The following is a 20,384-nucleotide window of genomic DNA, read 5'->3' as shown; positions in this document are numbered from 1 at the left end:
GCTCTTGCTGCTGGTGGGTGATTTTATTGAGTTTGTGAGAAAGGGGAGGCTGAACTGAGCTGTGGTGCGATGCCCGGGGGTCTCTCTCTGGCATGAAGTGAGGCAAAGTGGAGGGAGATGTCCAGGCTGCCCGCCTCGCAGGGCCGCCGTCCTCAGCGCTTGGTGAAGTCCCCACCTGTGCAGGGGGAGAAAGGAGGGTCAAAGGGGGGTGAGATGGGAGAGACCTCTTTTCCACCACAGATCGAGTGGGTCCTTCACCTGGTCAGTTGCCTCCTGGGCTGCTTCCCATTCAGGGCTCTGCATCAAGCTTCCCTACAAATGCCTTCCTGGCACCGGCATGCACAAACTTCATCCTTCCAGGCGTTTTGGACTCCGACTCCCACAATTCCTAACAACTGGTGCTGGTACCTCACCAAACTACAAATCCCAGAACCCCATACCATTGAATGTTTTCCTTTTTTTGTATGTAAACTGCCCTGAGTCACCCTGGGGAGAGAGGGCAGTCCATAAATAAAGTATTTATTTTAAAACTATTCATCCACCACCATTAAAGTATGAATGTCTAACTTCATTCATTCTACAATGTGGAGGTACCCTGAAAAGAGGCGTGTGCGGTGCATGTAAGCCACACTTTCATGTATGTAATCATCACAAACGGCATCGTTCCCGTCTGGCCCTTGCGTCCCACTGATGCCAGGAGGAAGATGTTCTCCTTCCTCTTTCAGTGACACGAGGATTTATTTATTATTTATTTATTTACAGCATTTATATTCCGCCCTTCTCACCCCGAAGGGGACTCACATATAAGGCAAACATTCAATGCCATGACATAGAACAAGGACAAGACAAATGCAGGCTCCGAGCTAGCCTCGAACTCATGACCTCTTGGTCAGAGTGATTGGTCTCAGCTGGCTGCTCACCAGCTTGCGCTACAGCCCGGGCTTGCTGTCTATGCCAATGATGGCTGCAGGATTCATAATATTAAACGTAACATAATTAAACACATGCAAGGACTCCCAGTACCGTACTATTTTCAGTCTTCTGGGAGGCCTGGTTCGAACTCTTTACACTCTTTATACCCCTGAGGCTGGCTCCTCCATGACGCCCACAATGGCCCAGGCTCACCTTGGCAGCTGCTGCACTCGCAGGCGCGGATGACGGGGAGGACCACGGGCTCCGTCTCTCCGCCTTGGCATTGCAGGTTCAGGATGCGCACGGGGCTGACTGGGTCCAGGCGGTAGCTGCAGCACTCACACGAAGTCTGCAGGTACGGTTCCTACAGAATGGTTGGGACAAAGGTAAACCCATTCAGTTCAATAGCTCCAGCTCCAGCCAGGACTTAAGGATGGGATGCAGGCCTCATTCAGGGCTGGGAAAGGAATGGGATGCTGGCACTTGTTAAGAGTGTTGACATACCATTCCTTTCCCACCCCTTGGTCCACAATTCTGGTGGCGCACAATGTGGGCAAGTGGGCTTATTAACAAAAGACCCACAGTAACTTATTAGCAGCAGTGTGACCCAGCACCAGTAGCCAAAAGTGAGAAAAAGAACAAAAACACACAGACCAATGTTATCTTTTCCTTGTAGCAAAATAATATAGTTGCACTATTTACAAAAACAAGGTTTCCATAACACAAAGTTCTTTATATTTCCTTCTTTGCTTCCACGCAGGGCTTCTTTCTCATGCAGATAAACAGCTTCGCTCTCACAGAGCCTCCTCTCACAATGAACTTACACAGGAGCTTCACACAGTAGCCTTACACATAGCATCCTTCACCCATAAGGCCCTCAATCTGGGGCTTCTCTCACTGAAGCTTCTCACACAGAGGCCTTCTCTCACTGAAGCATTCTCTCACAGTGAGCCTACTAAGACAGAGGCCTGCCTCCCACTGAGGCCTCCTCACAGTGAGTTCTAACTCTGAAGCCTTCTCTCACTGTGGCATACTAAGATATAGGCACACCCGCTTATATAGAACTACAGCTTTCGCTGAGTCATTGCACCCATCCAACTCCTTCAGTGCTTGACTCACATTTTTGTAATTAAAAATACCTAGTTTTTAAAAAAATATTTCTGATAATTAACAATGGTGAAAAAGGGGAGATGACGAAGAATAAGGCCTGATCGGGTGAACCTTAGGATTGAAGAAGGTTCGTGTGTCTACTGGCCTACCTCTGGGATGACGTTGGTGTGGGAGGCGCACCACCCGCTGCAGAAGCTCACGGCCACATCGGCCAGGAAGCAGGACCCCTTGGTGATGTTGCGCAGCTCTGTGATGTGCTGGCAGTGAGACTGTGGCTCTTCTAGGAAGGCAGAGGAAGAATGGAGGTCAGTCCACAGTACTCACCCAATCCACCTCCCCAACCCCCCAAAAACCCATTCCATCCATATATATATATATGTGTGTGTGTGTGTGTGATGGCATCACGGCGACCAACAAAACAACAAAACTACAGGCCCCCCAACCTCGAAATTTGACAACACAACCCATCATCCACGCCTCTAGGTTGATACAACAAAAAGAAAAGAAAAGAAAAGTCCTAATTAGAGGGAAAGGAATAATTGTTTTTATCCAATTGCTGCCAGTTAGAGGACTAATCTCTGCCCACTTGGTCTCCTAGCAACCCACTCAGCCCAGGGGACAAGCCGAGTTAGGCCTCACTTAGGCCTCTTCCACAGATTATCTTATTTGCACTGGATTATATGGCAGTGTAGACTCAAGGCCCTTCCACACAGCTATATAACCCATTTATAATGGACTTAATGCCAGGGGAAAACCTTGACCCTTGACCTTAACTACCACCAATTCCTCAATACTTTATCTCCCATACCACCATACTTCGCCTCAGCAACGCGTGGCCGGGCACAGCTAGTCTATATATATATTGCAAAACCACTGAACCGTATCACATCGGGATATGCTCTGTTTCTGAGACTCCTTGAATGCGATTCTGAAGGGTTCCCATCACATAACTTTTGCCCCATTCCATCAGTAATCTGTTGAAACCCGTCCGCAAAACGTTGCAGAAATGGAGTAATTGTGCATGGGATTCTAATCGTGGTTTTTAAATTTACTTAATATGGTTCTGAGGTGCTGTTTTTATGTGTGACTGTAAAATCAGTATGCATTCCATCAGCTAAACTATTGCAAGAATGGTATTTGAGACTTCCATGCTATATCAATTCCATGCAATATAGCAAAAATAAATTTCAAACAAATGGGAGGCATTTGAAAAGATAGGGAGGAGTCAGTCTTCCGTGGCATGATGAGTTGAAGAGCAGTATTTTCAACATGTAAGAATCAGGCATGATGGGATCAGTATGCACCCTGCCTGAATACAGGATGCATTCAGACTTATAAAATATGAGATGCATACTGATATAAACGGAGTATATCCCAATGTGAAAGGAGTCCACTGTCAGCTGAGAGATGTCCAGCTTGGCAAGGAACAAACTGCTCCAGGTTTCGTGAAGCTTTAGTCTTTTCCTCCTGAAATGCCATGTTCTACTCGTCAGAACTCAGGACAGTTCCGGCTTTGGACCACCATTTCCAGAATCCTCCCACTAGAATGTCAACTGGGGGATTCTGAGAGTTATAATCCAAAAAGAGACTCTCCCCCACACTCAGTTCACAACCTCTGAATGTGGTGGAAGCTTCTTTGGAGGCTTTTAAACAGAGGCTGGATGCACAGACTGCCAATCCACAGCAGATTTGGAAGTTTGCTTGATCCTGAATCCAAGGAATGGCCTACAGAAGGATGAACATCCACCCTGCAAAGCGGTTTTGGGTCTGAGGAGATAGGGTGACCCAGGACCTCTCACATACCTGGCGCTTCCTTCTTCCTGCAGACCGGGCAGCAGCTGCCTTCCTCCTGGACCTTGGCTTCTCCCTGAGGAAAGGTTGCAAAGAGAGGCTTGTTGGTGCTCAGGCTGAGCACCTGTTGCAGAATCTAGGCCAAAAACTTTTAGGCTTGCATTCAACCATCCCCAGTTAGAGGCAATCCTCCTTCAAATGCAATGCGGCTCTTTCTCTGCACAACTGTAGGACCTGGTCTAAGCCAAATTGCCAAAGGGAAGATGGGGACTCGGTTTCAGTGCCTTTTGCCCACTCTCAACCCCCACCATCACTTCCTCCCCATTCCTAAACTGATTTTCAGCATTCCAGGAGTGGTACCTCAAGGCAGGTGAGTGGTGGGCAGCCGTCCTCGCACTCGGCCCTCCCGTTCAAGCAGTGGCAGGTTTCACAGCCATCTTGCCATTGGGCACCAGCCTGAAAGGCAGGAGAAAGAGAGGTAACGGGCAGAAGACACTGGGACCCTAACATTCTGGGTGGTCTCCCCAAGTGAGTCTTGAGGGGCCCCAAAGGTCAAGGACCCAGCACCGCTTTCTGGGCTGAAGCCCTCCACAAAGCAGCTGTTGTAAGAAAAAGGCAGCCAAGAAGGACACAGGACTGAGGGCATCAGAAGGTCCAGAAGATCCTGCAGATTCAGCAAGGGACATGCTCCCACTGCCTGGTTCCCAGCCTAGCTGCTTACCAAAGAGACTAAGCTGAAGTTGATATGGTAGGTTATTGAGCCCAGAATGGTGATCTAACTCACCTGGAGTCTCTTGGTCATGAAAGGCAGGAAAAAGGCATTTCACATATACCAATGCAATTCCTGTTGTTCCCACTCACCCTGTATGTCCGGCCTTTGTGTTCACACTCGCAGAGCGCAGCCACAACGCACCGCCCACTGCTGTTCCGGTAGAGCCCCGGCTGGCACACGCACCCCTCTGCGGCCCCTCGGCTGCAATTCTGGGGGGGATCCTGGTAGATCTGGAGGCAGCTTCGCTCACAGGGGCCCCCGTGGCCCAACCGGAGCCAGGTTTCCCCGACTGGGCAGGCTGTACCCAGGAGAAAGAGATGGAGAGCATCAGCCTGGTCAGAAAGCCTGACCCTGCCAGGCTGCTGAGACCGCTCTCCCAAAATGCCACGGTGAGGGGCAGAGGGCTTCCCATTGTCTCTCCATCTGCCTCTAAGGGTGGCAGCGGGAGAGAAAGGTGGCTTTTATGCATGGAAGCCAGATCTAGGAGATACAGCTGCCTCCGGTCCCTGGGTGGATTTTCTCTGCTTAAAAACCTCCAGAGAAGAGACTCCAGTATCCACTGGGAAAAGGATTCAGCAGCTGTCTGGCTCCCCTTCAAACGATGGGAGGCTGTCAACAGGAGACAGTATTTATTATTTATCTATTTACAGCATTTATATTCCATCCTTCTCACCCTGAAGGAGACTCAGGGCGGATCACAGAACACATATACAGTAGAGTCTCACTTATCCAACATGAACAGGCCGGCAGAACGTTGGGTAAGATGAATATGTTGGATAATAAGGAGAGATTAAGAAAAAGCCTATTAATCATCAAAATAGGTTATGATTTTACAAATTAAGCACCAAAACATCATGTTATACAACAAATTTGACAGAAAAAGTAGTTCATTACCCATTAATGCTATGTAGTAATTACTGTATTTACGAATTTAGCACCAAAATATCACAATGCATTGAAAACATTGACTACAAAAATGCGTTGGATAATCCAGAACGTTGGATAAGTGAGTGTTGGATAAGTGAGACTCTACTGTACATCAAAAATTCAATGCTGTTAAGACAAGACAGACAACTGATAGAGGTATTTATAGGCATTTCCCAACTTCGGCATCCTGGAGGGTGTGCTTGATTCCAGCCGCAGGGGGGTGCTGTCGCTCCATCCTCCATGTCAAAGAGCCCATGATCACAGACTTCCTCCTTTCTTTGATAATCAGCAATTTCTGGCATTTCCTTTTTATTGTACCATAAAATACCTCCCCACTTAAACAGTATCTAATTTATCTACTCACAGCTGTTTTCAAATTGCTTAGGTGGGCACTGAGCTGGGCTGAAGCTCGGGTGCTCACCCCAACCCAGGCTTCGAACTGCCAACCTTTCAATTGGTAAGATTTATTGCAGCTGGCAATTAACCAGCTGTGCTAAAGCCCGGCCCCAGTAGGTCTCACCTGCCAGGACTACAGGTCAGCCAGCCTCCCAGGATCAATGCAAATACTGAATCGTCCCTGTGGCTGGGGTAGTTAGCTAAGCTTAGATTGGAGAAGAGAAGGTTGGAACGCATTCTCTCACCACAGTCTGGCAGGGAACAGGGGGCCCAACGCTCCGATGGCCCTTTGCACTCGGGACCCCCATAGAGGCGCTGCTGGAGCCGGAGACGCCGTGAAGCTTGCTCCCCAGATCCACAGGTCACAGAGCAGGGGGACCAGGGGGACCATTCAGACCAGATGCATGGCACTGTGGAGCAGAGAGATGGGAGGTGAAGGAGCATCAACCCTTGTACACAGAGGAATTTGCTGCCCTGTTTTTCTCCGTTTCCTAGATCTATGCAACTCAAGGTGTTTTAGTTCCTGCCTTCATGGAGAGGCCACTTCCTCCTTCCCCCCCCCCCCCCCCAAAGTCTTTCCTTTTATTTCCATTTGTTTGAGAAAGGAGGCCTCTCTCTGCCTCAAGATACCTTACAGACAGTTATGAGAGCCAGCATGAGGGACTCTTCTACCAAAGTTAGATTCTTTGTTTTATCTGTGCTTTTGTTCATTTATTTACAGCATTTATATCTGCCCATCTCACCCCAAAAGGGACTCAGGGCAAATCACAAAACGTATACACGGCAAACATTCAATGCTATTGGACATACAGGACAGACGACAGATGGAGGTATATGTCGGCATTTTTCCAACTTCGGCGTCCTGGAGTTTGGGTCCGAATCCAGGCACAAAGGGCTCATGTTGCTCCGTCCACTATGGCGATGAGCCCTTGATCACAAACCTTTCCTTCTGTTCTTTGATCACTGGCATTTCTGGTATTTCCTTTTTATAGTGACGTATAATACCTCCCTGCTTAAGCAGAACCCAATTTCTTTACTCGCAACTGTTTTCGAACTGCTTAAGTGGACAGTGAGCTGGGATGAAGGCTGGGTGCTCACCCCGACCCAGGCTTTGAACCACCAACCTTTCAATCGGTAGAGATCTATTGCTGCTGGTGATTAGCCAGCTGTGCTAAAGTCCAGCCCTTGTATAGGAGATGTATTACCTGCAACAATACCTTTTTGAACTTTTCCAGAGTATCAACCTGTTTGTTTACTCTCCTGTTTCCTTCCATAAATTGATATACGGAACTGGCTGTGCTGCACTTGGCTCCTCTATATTCCTGCAACAAAATCGCCACTCTTTCACTCAGACTTTTTCTCCCAGAAAAGCCAGCTATATTTTTGTCCAGAATTATTCTCCCAAAGGACTCTCAAAGAGCCAACTGTTATTCTGCAGAAAAATGTGTAGCAATGGGGGTGTGGGGAAGGGGGGTCCTTCTAGTGACTCTTACCATCACAGTCCTCCTGGGTGCAGCTGAAGACTCCCTTCTGGCAGACGCTGCAGAGCCAAAGACACAATCCATCAAAGGAGAGCCATGTGGGAGCCCGGGTTCAAATCCCCACTTGAGGAAGTGGCCCACTAGTTGAGCCTGTTTTACGCCCATCTCCTGCCCTCTCCCTGGACAGATCCCAGGCCGCCCTCCTCACCAGCTGTTGCACTGATGCCGAAGGATGCTTCCGGGCAGGTGTTCCTGGTCCCGCTCCTCTTGGGTCAGGTTGATGGCCCAGGGCAAGGAAGGGGCCGGGCCGAGGGAGCACGGGCACTCTTCCAGGGGGATGCATGCCCCCACCTGCAGCACCTGCCGAGGGTCGGGAGGAGACACAGCCCCAGAGCTGCCTTTGGGCCTTCTTTCTGCTGGACCCTCCCAAGGGAAAGGGGTTGCAAAGGTGAGTCCCCACTGACCTGTCCAGAGGGGCAGGCGCATCCTGGCTGGCACTCCTCCTGCAGGCACTGGGTTTGAGGGCGGAGGTCGGAGCACCTTTGCGGGCAGGCATTGGCACAGGGGCTGTAGACCTGGTCATCTGGACATTCTGGGAAACAAGGGGATGGGAGACGGAGTAGGACCCAGGAAGGTGGAAATTGTGGCCCTCTGGGCCCTACCACATCCTATCCACTCCCACGACTGTACTTTATGCCTCAGGTCATAATGCCTCTCAGGATTACATCTGAAGTTATTGGTCTTTATCAGGTGAAAACAAAAGCCAGTCCGCCTTAAAGATGCTCTGCATTACTTTCCGTTCCCCCCTTTTAATGCGGCTCCTTCTTTGAAAACATATGTACATGTTGTTTAATTTAATCTTTTATGGCTGCTTTTTGTTTTTGTATTATGATTTTTTGTTCTATGTTATTATTATTATTATTATTATTATTATTATTATTATTATTATTATTATTTATATTGTATTTTTGTTGTAAGGCCACAAGTCTCTTTTGGGAGAGGGGGTGGGATACAAATAAAGAGGATGATGATGATGATGATGATTAGATACACAACAAGATGAGTACACAGCAAATGAGATCACTGTGCCGGCTGTTGTATTGGATCACACCTCAAACACTTCCCAAATGTCTAGGACTGTGTGATGTATCGGCAAATAATGCATGTAGATCCGAGTAGGGTGGCCTTTTGCAACTGGCAGGTGGTAATTTCGTCAGCGCTGATTGTTTTTAAGTGCAGGCCAAGGTCTTTAGGCACTGCACCCAGTGTGCCAATCTTGTGCCAGTCTTTGCAATTCAATTATTACTATTATCACTATCACTATCATTATCATTATCATCATCATTATTATTACATTTATTGGTGCATGCAATAATTATTTGTACAAACCCTGGGGAAATAAGTAAGTTCTGAAATTTTGCCTTTGACTGTATGAAAGTACATATTTTTAAACTGAGACTGTAGACATTCGTGTGACTCCTACGAAGATGCAGTTGTCCTTGCAAGGAAGAGCAAGATATCACAAACAATGGCATTCAGTAGCATAGCTGCCCTGATTCTCTTCTAGAAGGAGGCCAAGTTCTCTCCCATTCCACCATTATTGTGGCCCCCAACCCTTATCTCCTGTCCAGTTTACTGAGCTTTGATATGGGAAGGAAAGAAACTGTTACTCCAAAGGAAATCTCTCAAATGAACCAGGGAGTGGCTGCGGTCCCGGGTGACTCACCTGGGGTGCAGTTCTGAGGGTTGCACACCCGGTGCTGCTGCAGTGGGGCTGGACACAACACCTCTTCATCTTCCTCCTCACCTAGTGGAGGGTTCAGCAGGACCCTGCTCCTCTCAGAGGCGCCTCCTCCACAGCTGGCGCTGCAGGGGCTCCAGGGTGACCACTCGCCCAGCAAGCAGTCGGCTGCAAGGGGAAGGAGAAGGGGCTCAGGGGAGATGGGTCCTCCTCCCTCCCCTCTGCCCCCTTCTTCATCAGTGGATCAAGAGCCAGTATGTGGGGCTGCCAACACCATGCACAATTGCAATCCACATTCACATGCTACCTTGGATAAGCCAATGAGTTACTACAAGCACAATGGCCACAATGCAACTCTGTGTCATCAGCAGCGGCTGGACATGGCTGTTGTGTATTGTGGGTGTGTGGGTATGTAATGAAGTACGAATTTTTGGTTAACAGATGTCATGTTTAATTGTGTGTTTGTGTTTTAAAAGGGTAAGTATTACAGTTATTGCATCTCAGCACTCAGAGGCTGGTTGCCATGGAGAAGTAGGCGGAGCCAACTGCCGTTTAGTTGAAGAAGTGCAGAGTTTTAAAAAGAGGGTCAGTCTGTGCTCGATGAGGCACAGGGAAGATTGATCCCAGGTTGAGGGGATCAAGGAGACTCAATTGTTCATTTTGAGTCGGTTTAAAATAAGTTTGGTGACTTATTTAATGTAGTCTGTGTCCTGGTAAGGAACAGAGAATCTGTGATCATATATCACAGGGGTGACTGTGGTTTAAAAGTAGCAAAGAAAGAAGTGACACTTTAGAGAGTTTGACTCATTTCATTCTAGTATTATAACTGTTAATAAAAATACCTCTAAGTGAGAAACAACATTGTAACCACTAAGCTCTGTGCCTGAATAAACTTGTTCTTGTTTTTCCAACATCGAAGCCTCTGCTGCATATATTATAAACCAAGATACACTACCATCTAAAGTGAATAAGAAGAAAGAAAAAAAAGTAAAAGGTCTCCTCCCTGAGTCTTTGGTGGTTGCATCTTTACAAATTGGTGGCAGTCGTAATTAGCTCGTTACAAATGGGTGGCAGTCGTAAATAGCTTCCTTACAGGGTATATGTATGCATCTTCAACTCATGACAACTCCATTACTTTTTCACAGGGTTTTCTTAGGCTAGGACTCCTCAGAAGGTGCTTTCTCTAAAAAAAGCCTACAGCACCTGGCATCTGTTGGCTGTTTGCCACCCCGACTGGAGCAGACCCATTGTATCCATAGAATGTACCGAGGTGTGGACTCACCAACCAACAACTGGTTGTGTGGGCTTATTTGCAAAAATGTAGACAATGTTTTGTGTAAAACCCCACCAAAAGAGCTGTTAGTTTTACTGCCCTTCAAAGGCAAATAATCTCCTGCCAGTTGCTAGTTATCTTCTAGCAATTGCTCCAAACATTAAGACGCCGCCCTTTCTTGGCAGGAATAAGAATGTTTGTGAATATCAACTGAGGCTACACTCACTGGGGCAGGGCTGTGGGTTGCAGGACACGGCCTCCTCCATGGTGTCGGCCACACAGGGGGCCCCTCCAGGCGCCTCGTGACACGGACGGTGGCGCAAGGTGTGTCCCCCTCCGCAGCTGGCCGAGCAGGGAGCCCACGCTGACCACTCTCCGTAGGATGGACACTCCTGGTCCGGACACATGAAGGTGCCATTGACACAGGTGCTAAAGGGGGAGGAGGAAGGAAGAAAGTAAGACAGAAAGTAAAAGCCACAAATGAAGCAGAAAACTGATACACCTTGATCCCCCCGAGTTGCAAATGGCCACTTAATGGAGATCTGGAAATATTTCATTCATTCATATGTCTAGAAATACAATTCCTCCCTGTAGTCCACAGGCATCATGGGGTCACCCAAACATGCTTTTTTGTCCTCACAGTCCCAATATTTCTTTCAAAATTGAGATAATTAGTGTTGCACTCTAGCATGGGAAACACCTTTTCACCCACCACCACACCAGTAGTTCTGACTAAAAATCTTTATTGAAGAAAGCAGGTGTAAAAGGGGGAAAGGGCCATTCCAAAAAGGGTTCAGCAGAATAGAGAATACAAAATAGCAGTAATCCAAAAATGCCAAAGTACATAAAATCAAAAGAACCCAAAATCCACTGTCAAGGACAGAACGCCACAAGATTCAAATTAACAGAGTTTATTAGATTACAGAACTCAAAAATGCCCGTAAAACACAAGGGCCAGGCAGTTTTTGCCTTTAGGAGCAAAAAGGGGCAAAAGTAAATGTTCAAAAGATAAACCGGATTAAACCGGAGTTTAATCCGGGTAAAAACAAACTGCTTGCTTCAGCCTGGGTATAAACGAAACGAAAGCCAAGGAACAAAAGATACAAAGAATGCAACTAATTGGCAGCAGATTCCTCTCTGCTGCCAACACTGTGCTTAGAGTAACTTGCGTCGCTCCCCCACACACACAGCAGACAGGATCTCCAACACGAGTAAATCAGCCAAGGATTGTAGCAGTTGAGTAGACCAGTTCCGTTCCGTAGATCAAAGCCAGAAGCAGACGTTTGTAGTTTTTCCAAGTCCAAGAAGGGGGGAAGACAAGCCGTGGTCAGTTCAGTCCGAGTTCTCAAAGCAGGAGATGGCGTCCGTCAAGAAGACGACGGAAGGTCAAGCTAATAAGAGTAAGCACAGGTTTGCACAAACAAATGCCCACACAATCCCTCCCGCCGTCTGACCCTGGATTCCAATCAACTTACGTCACAGCACAGGAAAGCACACAAGTCTTCAGGGAAGCGTCCCACACACACACGGATCCCAAGCGTTTGCCCAGATTACCTTGCCCAACGCAATTTGCAATTGCTCCCAAGCCCCATCTTATGCCAGTTACAAATCTTCATCACTGTCAGCTGTCCTCCTTAACCCGGGCGTTTCCTCATCACTTTCCTCGTCAGAGCTGGAACACCTCTGACTACGCCCAACAGCATCTCCAGCTGTGGATCCCGTCCCATCCCTCCAGCTAAACCATGGGTCTAATCCTGAAGGTCCCCATTCATCTTCTGTCCCATCATGGCCAGTGGCACCCACTTCCTCCCTTACCCGAGTCCAATCCATCTCATCCTCCTCTGAGCTAACCAGCCCCTCCTCCATTCTCTCCGTAAACCCTTCGAAAGACTCCTCGTCAGATGGTGCTGCAAATATGTCTCGCAGTCTTTTTCTCTCTCGCTCCTCGAGAGTATCTGACTCTCGAGGAGTCTTACGCCCACGTCTGTCAGTAACAGAGCCATGAGGCTCAATCATAACACTATCCCCTCTCACAAAGGCCTCCTCCCCCGATGGCGGAGAAGTGGCAGTGATACCCTCCGCTATAGCACCACGACGACTGGAGGTATCAAGTTTCAACAGCGAACGATGAAAGACTGGATGGACCTTTAAACTAGACGGTAAACGCAAACGAAACGCAACAGAAGAAATCTTTTTAACGATAGGAAAGGGACCCAAATACCGAGGCGCAAACTTTCCCCCAGCCTGTTTAATATGTTTGGAAGATAACCACACCAAATCCCCTTCTTCCAACTCCTCCCCTGCCTGCCTGTGGCGGTCAGCCTGAGTCTTCTGCGTTGCCTTAGCTTCCAACAGTAAGCGACGGGCAACATCATGCAATGCAGCCATTTCCGAAGAGCGGTACACAGGGTCCGAAGAGACCACATTGGTCGACGGCGCCACACCTCCCCGTGGGTGAAAACCATAAGTTAGCTCAAATGGCGTATGCTGACTAGACGTGTGCACCGCATTGTTGTAAGCAAATTCCGCCACCGGTAACCACTTTACCCAAGCCGTGGGTTGATCTAAACAAAAACAACGCAGATACTGCTCTAAGAGCCCATTAACCCGTTCCGACTGTCCATCCGTTTGCGGATGGAAAGCTGAAGACACGTTTAACTTAGTCCCCAAACACTCATGGAAGTGTTTCCAAAAGCGTGACACAAATTGCGGAGCCCTATCTGAAATAATCACCTCGGGTGCTCCGTGCAAACGATAGATGTGCTTTGTAAATAGTAAGGCCAACGTAGGGGCCGCCGGAATGGTTGAACAAGGAATAAAATGAGCCAGTTTACTAAATAAATCCACCACCACCCAAATACAAGTATAACCCCCAGACTTAGGCAAATCTGAAATAAAATCCATGGAAATGATTTGCCATGGCCTCTCCGGAACAGGTAAAGACGATAACAACCCTCTAGGGCGCCCAACAGGCGTCTTACTCTGCTGACAAACGGCGCAGCTGTCACAAAAGCGCAGAATGTCTTGCCGCATCTTTGGCCACCAGTAGCTCCTGGTGATAAGCTGTACGGTCTTGAACCTGCCAAAGTGCCCAGCCATGGGTTCGTCATGGTGGGCTCTAATCACCTCCAACCTGAGGGTCCCTACTGGTACGTAAACCTGCCCCCTACGCACCAATACCCCGTCTTGATCCTGGAGATGCGGCAGTATGGTACGGTTACCTGCAGAGAGCAGCATCAGTTGCTCCTGAGTCCACACATCATCCTTCTGAGCCTCAAGGATCTGGTCATGTAACCCAAGCTCATTATCTACAACACACAGAGAGGCAGTAGGCAAGATGGTCTGACATACTACCTGCTCATTGGTCTTAAATTCCGGCTTGCGGGATAAAGCATCGGCCCGCAAGTTTGCCTTCCCCTCCACGAACTGCACCTTGAAGTTAAACCTGGAGAAAAACAAAGCCCAGCGGATTTGACGCTGGTTTAACTTCTTTGCTGTTTGCAAGTGCTCTAAGTTCTTGTGATCAGATCTGACCACGATCTGGTGCCGTGCCCCTTCAAGCCAGTGCCGCCACACCTCAAACGCCACCTTAATCGCCAACAACTCCTTCTCCCATATGGTATAGTTCTGCTCGAAGGGTGTTAGTTGCCGCGAGTAAAATCCACAGGGACGCAAGGTCCCTGAGGAATCCTTCTGAGACAATACAGCCCCCAACGCGTAGCTAGAAGCGTCCGCTTCTACCACGAACGGTCTGTCAACATCAGGATGGGTTAGTATGTTGTCCGATTGAAAACTAGACTTTAGTTGTAGAAACGCCTCGTGAGCTTCCCGCCCCCACACAAATGGCTGTTTCTTGCGCAGAAGCTGCGTCAAAGGTACCGTGAGCTTTGCAAAATTCGGAATAAACTCCCGGTAGTAATTTGCGAAACCCAAGAACCTTTGTACATCCTTCTTAGTCTTCAGCTCCTGCCATGAGTTGACGGCGTCAACCTTATGTGGGTCCATTTTAAGTTCCCTACCTGACACTACATGACCTAGGAACTCCACTTCAGGCACATGAAAGACGCACTTGGAAGCCTTGGCGAAAAGCCCATTAGCCCGCAGTCGGTGCAGAACCTGCTTGACATGTTGACGATGTTCTTTCTCGTCCTTAGAAAAAATCAAGATATCATCCAAATAAATCACTAAAAATTGGTCAATTAGGTCCCTGAACACATCGTTCATGAACCTCTGGAATACCGCAGGAGCATTACAAAGCCCAAAAGGCATGACTCGGAACTCGTGGCATCCGAAACACGTGTTAAATGCCGTCTTCCATTCATCCCCTTCCCGTATACGGATTAAGTTATAGGCCCCCCGCAGGTCAAGCTTGGTAAAGACCTTAGCCCCTTGCACCCTTGATAACAGTTCCGAGATTAAAGGCAGCGGGTACCTATCCCGAATGGTGTATTTGTTTAGGATCCGATAATCGCAGACCAACCTAAGTTCCCCAGTCTTTTTGGCTACAAAGAATACTGGTGCCGCAGTTGGAGAACTAGATGGGCGAATAAACCCCTTGGCTAAATTTTCATCTAGAAACTCCCGCAAAGCTTGCCTTTCCGGTACAGTCAAGGCATACAGCCTCCCTGCTGGCAGTTTCGCACCTTCTGCCAACTTGATGGCGCAATCATATGGCCTGTGCGGTGGTAATTTGTCCGCTTCTCTTTTACAAAATACATCAGAGAACTCCCCATACTCAGCAGGCACTCCCTCCATATCAGAATGAGTAACATTTAGAGTGCAACAATCCTGCCTCTTTAAGATCACTTTACGTGTTGCCCAATCTACTTGTGGGTTTACTACAGCTAGCCAATCCATCCCCAGGATCACATCATATCTAGGCAAGCTCGTAATATCCCACACAAACGTTCCCGTTACTCCCTGCACCTCCCACGTTACTGCTGAGGTTTCATGGTTAACCACCCCAGTCTCCAGCAGTCTCCCATCTGCTCCTTCCACCCACACGTCGCATGCCTTGCGCACTCTAGGAATGCCATGCTTCTTAGCAAACTCAATATCTACATAGGAGACCGTAGCCCCTGAGTCCAGCAGTGCCAAAGTAGAAACAAGTTCCCTTCCCCCAACAGATAATGTAATGGGTACGAAAACATGCTTCCTCCCCTCAGTTGACTGCTTGAGGAGCCCTAGTGCGTTGGACTCACGTCGCACTAGGGCTGGCCTTTTCCCGAAAGCTGGGAAGGTTTCACATTACAATTTTTGGCAAAATGCCCAGCATTCCCACAGTACAAACACAAGCCCAGCTGCCTCCTACGGCTCTTTTCCTCTGTAGACAGCTTTTTAAAGACCCCAAGCTCCATGGGCTCTTCCCCCATCACCACAGGTGTCCTGGTTACATGCATGGGTGGCGCACACATTGCTTTTGAGTGTTTACGAGCCTCGAACCTTGCGTCTAAACGCAGCACCTTAGCTACTAAGGCGTCCCAGCTTTCAGCCGGCTCCAAGCGTGCTAATTCATCCTGGAGCATATCACTTAACCCGGCAGTAAATAAAAGCATGAATGCATTTTCCCCCCAATCCAGCTGGTGGCGATACAGGTTAAACTTATTTAAGTAATCCAAAACAGTCCCCTTTCCCTGTTTCAACCGATACAGAGCCCACCCAGCGTTCTCCGTGCGGAGAGGATCCCCAAAAGTATCAGTTAACAACTTTTTGAAATTATTCAAATTGTCCTTGACTGGGTCATTTCCCAAAATTAAATTAGTGGCCCATTGTCCTGCGGGACCGGTCAACAAACTCAAAATAAAGGCCACCTTGCTAGTGTCTGTAGGAAAAGCATGAGCACTGAGCTGAGAAAAATAAAGCTCCACTTGTGCCAAAAAGGTTGGCAACTTGCACCTGGTTCCGTCAAAGCGTTCAGGAGTCAAAACATGTCCTTTCACAGCCTGAGCTGTTTGGCTAACGGTAAAAGCCGTTTGCAATTGGTCTACTTTGGCCCTTAACTCATCCATCGTCTTCCTGACGGGTTTATTGCTGCAATAAACTTTTTATGGCGTTGGGCAATCTGTCAAGGACAGAACGCCACAAGATTCAAATTAACAGAGTTTATTAGATTACAGAACTCAAAAATGCCCGTAAAACACAAGGGCCAGGCAGTTTTTGCCTTTAGGAGCAAAAAGGGGCAAAAGTAAATGTTCAAAAGATAAACCGGATTAAACCGGAGTTTAATCCGGGTAAAAACAAACTGCTTGCTTCAGCCTGGGTATAAACGAAACGAAAGCCAAGGAACAAAAGATACAAAGAATGCAACTAATTGGCAGCAGATTCCTCTCTGCTGCCAACACTGTGCTTAGAGTAACTTGCGTCGCTCCCCCACACACACAGCAGACAGGATCTCCAACACGAGTAAATCAGCCAAGGATTGTAGCAGTTGAGTAGACCAGTTCCGTTCCGTAGATCAAAGCCAGAAGCAGACGTTTGTAGTTTTTCCAAGTCCAAGAAGGGGGGAAGACAAGCCGTGGTCAGTTCAGTCCGAGTTCTCAAAGCAGGAGATGGCGTCCGTCAAGAAGACGACGGAAGGTCAAGCTAATAAGAGTAAGCACAGGTTTGCACAAACAAATGCCCACACAATCCCTCCCGCCGTCTGACCCTGGATTCCAATCAACTTACGTCACAGCACAGGAAAGCACACAAGTCTTCAGGGAAGCGTCCCACACACACACGGATCCCAAGCGTTTGCCCAGATTACCTTGCCCAACGCAATTTGCAATTGCTCCCAAGCCCCATCTTATGCCAGTTACAAATCTTCATCACTGTCAGCTGTCCTCCTTAACCCGGGCGTTTCCTCATCACTTTCCTCGTCAGAGCTGGAACACCTCTGACTACGCCCAACAGCATCTCCAGCTGTGGATCCCGTCCCATCCCTCCAGCTAAACCATGGGTCTAATCCTGAAGGTCCCCATTCATCTTCTGTCCCATCATGGCCAGTGGCACCCACTTCCTCCCTTACCCGAGTCCAATCCATCTCATCCTCCTCTGAGCTAACCAGCCCCTCCTCCATTCTCTCCGTAAACCCTTCGAAAGACTCCTCGTCAGATGGTGCTGCAAATATGTCTCGCAGTCTTTTTCTCTCTCGCTCCTCGAGAGTATCTGACTCTCGAGGAGTCTTACGCCCACGTCTGTCAGTAACAGAGCCATGAGGCTCAATCATAACATCCACAGCAGTACTTCAAACATAAATCCATAAACCAGAAAGCGAGACGTTTCCAAGGTAATTCTTTCAAGGAAACATAGGCATGAATCAGGTCACTTAAGTATACTTGAATCATGAACTTGAGAGCAGAGACAGGACAGCCATTCCTATGGCAAGATGGTCTCCTCTGAAAAGCCTGAAGCCAGCACTCTTGAATTTTTTCCCAACCAAGTAGCCATGAGATCATGTTGAACACATCTGGACTTCATGGTCTTCTCACAGAGTCTTTCAGGGCATCTAATTAATCTATTTTTCACTCCCTCCATTCTCAAACCTAATTTAGCTTCTCATGAAAACTCCCCATTAGCTGAAGGCCGATTCCAAGGGACCTGGAACTTTCACTTTCCTCTGTGGAATCCAAAAGATCAGCCTCATCTGGCTGCAATTCTCTCCGAACACTGATAGACCCTTCACTTTGAAACCCATCAAATTCCTCGTCCTCTGACATGTCAGAGAAATCAGAAAAAATCCTCAGCCACTTGCTGAGCTACAACAATTAGAGGGAGAAATTTCTGTCCGAAAACCACAATAAGCAAACAAAGTCAGTGTTGCAGCCACCCTTTCCTCAGAGCCCCCCACCCCACTCTTGGGCTCACCAGTTATGGCAATCCAGTTCCGCTGACTCCCCCGGCAGAAGCTCCAGGGTGCTGTTGGCTGTGGGGAGTCCACAGCGACAAGCTGGGATTGGGGTGCATCTTCCATCTTGTAGGAGTTGCCCCTCCGGACACCGGCATCCTGGGAGAAGGGAGTGAAGGGACTCAGGGGTTTGCAGAAGGGCAAGGGGCCCCAAGGGGCATCAAGGAAGTAGGAATGTAGCCCATGAAAATGGGAAGAAGACTCTGGCACTGGAACACAAATGCATATGGGGGCATAAGGCAAACTTCTTTGCGTATGTCACTGACCAGATGCCAGCCTCTGTATCCATGGAGGCTGGCATCCAGTCAGTGACATATGCAAAGAAGTCTGCCTTATGCCACCACAGCCATTTATGTGGTTGCTATGGAGGTGGGCATTCCCTTTCTCCTCCAAAATAACCAACTTCTTCCCAGCATCCATGGTTTTGCTGTCCTCCTACTGTGGCTGATGGAGAGCTTGAGATGTCAAGAGATGCATGTGACTTTGCTCATAGCCAATCACAGTCTGATGACATCATCACTGAGAGCTCCAGAAAAACCTCTCAGTGAGAAATGTCATCCATCACCATATGGACATGGGACTGAACCAGGTGCATCTCCTCCTATCTGCCCCACAAGTGCTTTGAATGCGATTTCCTGCTTCTTGACAGGGGATTGGACTGGATGGCCCATGAGGTATCTTCCAACTCTACGATTCTATGATTCTAAATTCTCTTCTCCTTCCACAGACTGACAGTGGCTCACACAACCAAATGGTGAGTCCTGAGGGTGCTCCAGAGAAGTGGGATCTTGCCCAGAGTGAGGCTCCAAGCACAAAGGGCACAGCAAAGAGAAGGAGACTCAGGCTCAGATGAAACTCGCTGGAGAGGATGGGGTCAATGGGGAAGGAGGGGGTACCTTGCTTGCACTCCCCTTGGAGGCACTCAACGTGTTCCCAGAGGTCCACACAGGTCCGTGGGCAGCCGTTGGCGCAGGTGCGGGAGTAGACTTTGCCCCGATCTTCACACTCCTCCCCTGGGGATGAAGGAAAGAATGAGGCCCATGAAGAAAGGCCACACCTTGGAGAAGATCAGGATCATGGATGGTGAGTTATAGTTCTCCAAGTGTAGAATGTGGGGTGGGTGGTGTTCAGGGATCCATCCTTCCATCTTTAATTCTTATTTCCAATTCAAGAAATCAAAGAGGTGGAAAGTGGGGAGATTCTCCATGGTAGGAGGGGTTCCATGTGGCTGGTTCACCAGTGTCTGCTGGGGAGACCTGTTGGACTTATTTACCTGGGCAGGCAGCGGTGTTGCAGCTCTGAGTCTGGGACCGTGTGCCTCGGCAACGAAGTTCATCCTTTGGATGGTGGGCAGAGCGCCAACGCACCCGGAAGCCCCCGCTGCAGGGCTCACGGCAGGGGCTCCAGGGGCCCCACTGGCCCCACAGGCAGAGACCTGGAAGGGAGGGAGGGAGGGAGAGAGCTGAGCAGAGAGACCTGCTGAGCTTGGGAGGTACATCTCTCCTGCCAAACTCTGTTGCTGCCTCACCGTCCATTACTTTCCCCAAATTAAGGAACCCACAGCAAAGGGGCACACCCCAACCTTTTAGGCCCAAAGGCACTGACCGCCTCTGCTAGGCAGGCACACAGCTTGGGGCCCTGTGGTCCCATGTCTAGAAAGTAGGATGGCCTTGTGAGTAGGTCTACTTCTGTTTGGGCTTCCTGCAGAGTGAGACTTTGCCTCCCCTTTGGCCACGTGACTGGGGCTTCTGGGGGATGAAGTCCAAATACACGGACAGCCATATATTGAAAACCCACACTGCTTCCATGTCACTTCCAGCACAGAAGGAGACTTTTGGGCCATATACTGAGCCACGATGAAGTCTCAGTAGCCCACAGTCCATGAGTGGTGGATCCCTGCTGTTGTGGGCCAGTCTGCCAGATATTGTCCAAAAAACTGACCATTTTGGTTGAGAGCTCCTAGAAACCCTTAGCCCAAATACCCAGCTTTTGTCCAAGAAGCCAACTTTTCCAATCACTTGCCTTTGCTCCCCTCCAGTTTTAGGTTTCATCATTAGAGCGTTGAAGGAGCTCCTCAAAGGGTTGAACATAGTAAG

The 20,384-nt window shown here is 48.6% G+C and overlaps 1 protein-coding gene across 1 annotated transcript in view; it reads right to left on the bottom strand.

Moving 5' to 3' along the window:
• Window positions 1-2: 2 nt before the first annotated feature.
• sspo (SCO-spondin) overlaps window positions 3-20,384 on the bottom strand; it is a 118,696-nt gene continuing 98,314 nt past the window's right edge. Inside the window, exons 98-113 of the mRNA XM_062957862.1 lie at window positions 19,562-19,723; window positions 19,185-19,301; window positions 18,249-18,387; window positions 10,630-10,832; window positions 9,116-9,298; window positions 7,854-7,981; window positions 7,598-7,749; window positions 7,402-7,448; window positions 6,033-6,318; window positions 5,691-5,748; window positions 4,675-5,043; window positions 4,174-4,269; window positions 3,826-3,889; window positions 2,172-2,302; window positions 1,126-1,276; window positions 3-175 (exon numbers count right to left, since the gene is read on the bottom strand). Coding sequence (XP_062813932.1) covers window positions 153-175; window positions 1,126-1,276; window positions 2,172-2,302; window positions 3,826-3,889; window positions 4,174-4,269; window positions 4,675-5,043; window positions 5,691-5,748; window positions 6,033-6,318; window positions 7,402-7,448; window positions 7,598-7,749; window positions 7,854-7,981; window positions 9,116-9,298; window positions 10,630-10,832; window positions 18,249-18,387; window positions 19,185-19,301; window positions 19,562-19,723 — 2,309 coding nt within the window. The 3' untranslated portion in view covers window positions 3-152. The remainder of the gene's footprint in view (window positions 176-1,125; window positions 1,277-2,171; window positions 2,303-3,825; window positions 3,890-4,173; window positions 4,270-4,674; window positions 5,044-5,690; window positions 5,749-6,032; window positions 6,319-7,401; window positions 7,449-7,597; window positions 7,750-7,853; window positions 7,982-9,115; window positions 9,299-10,629; window positions 10,833-18,248; window positions 18,388-19,184; window positions 19,302-19,561; window positions 19,724-20,384) is intronic.

This window comes from Anolis carolinensis, chromosome 6, assembly GCF_035594765.1.
Source record: "Anolis carolinensis isolate JA03-04 chromosome 6, rAnoCar3.1.pri, whole genome shotgun sequence".
Taxonomy (NCBI): domain Eukaryota; kingdom Metazoa; phylum Chordata; class Lepidosauria; order Squamata; family Dactyloidae; genus Anolis; species Anolis carolinensis.
The sequence above is the reverse complement of the archived record's forward strand: the minus strand, read 5'-3'. Positions and strand labels throughout refer to the sequence as shown.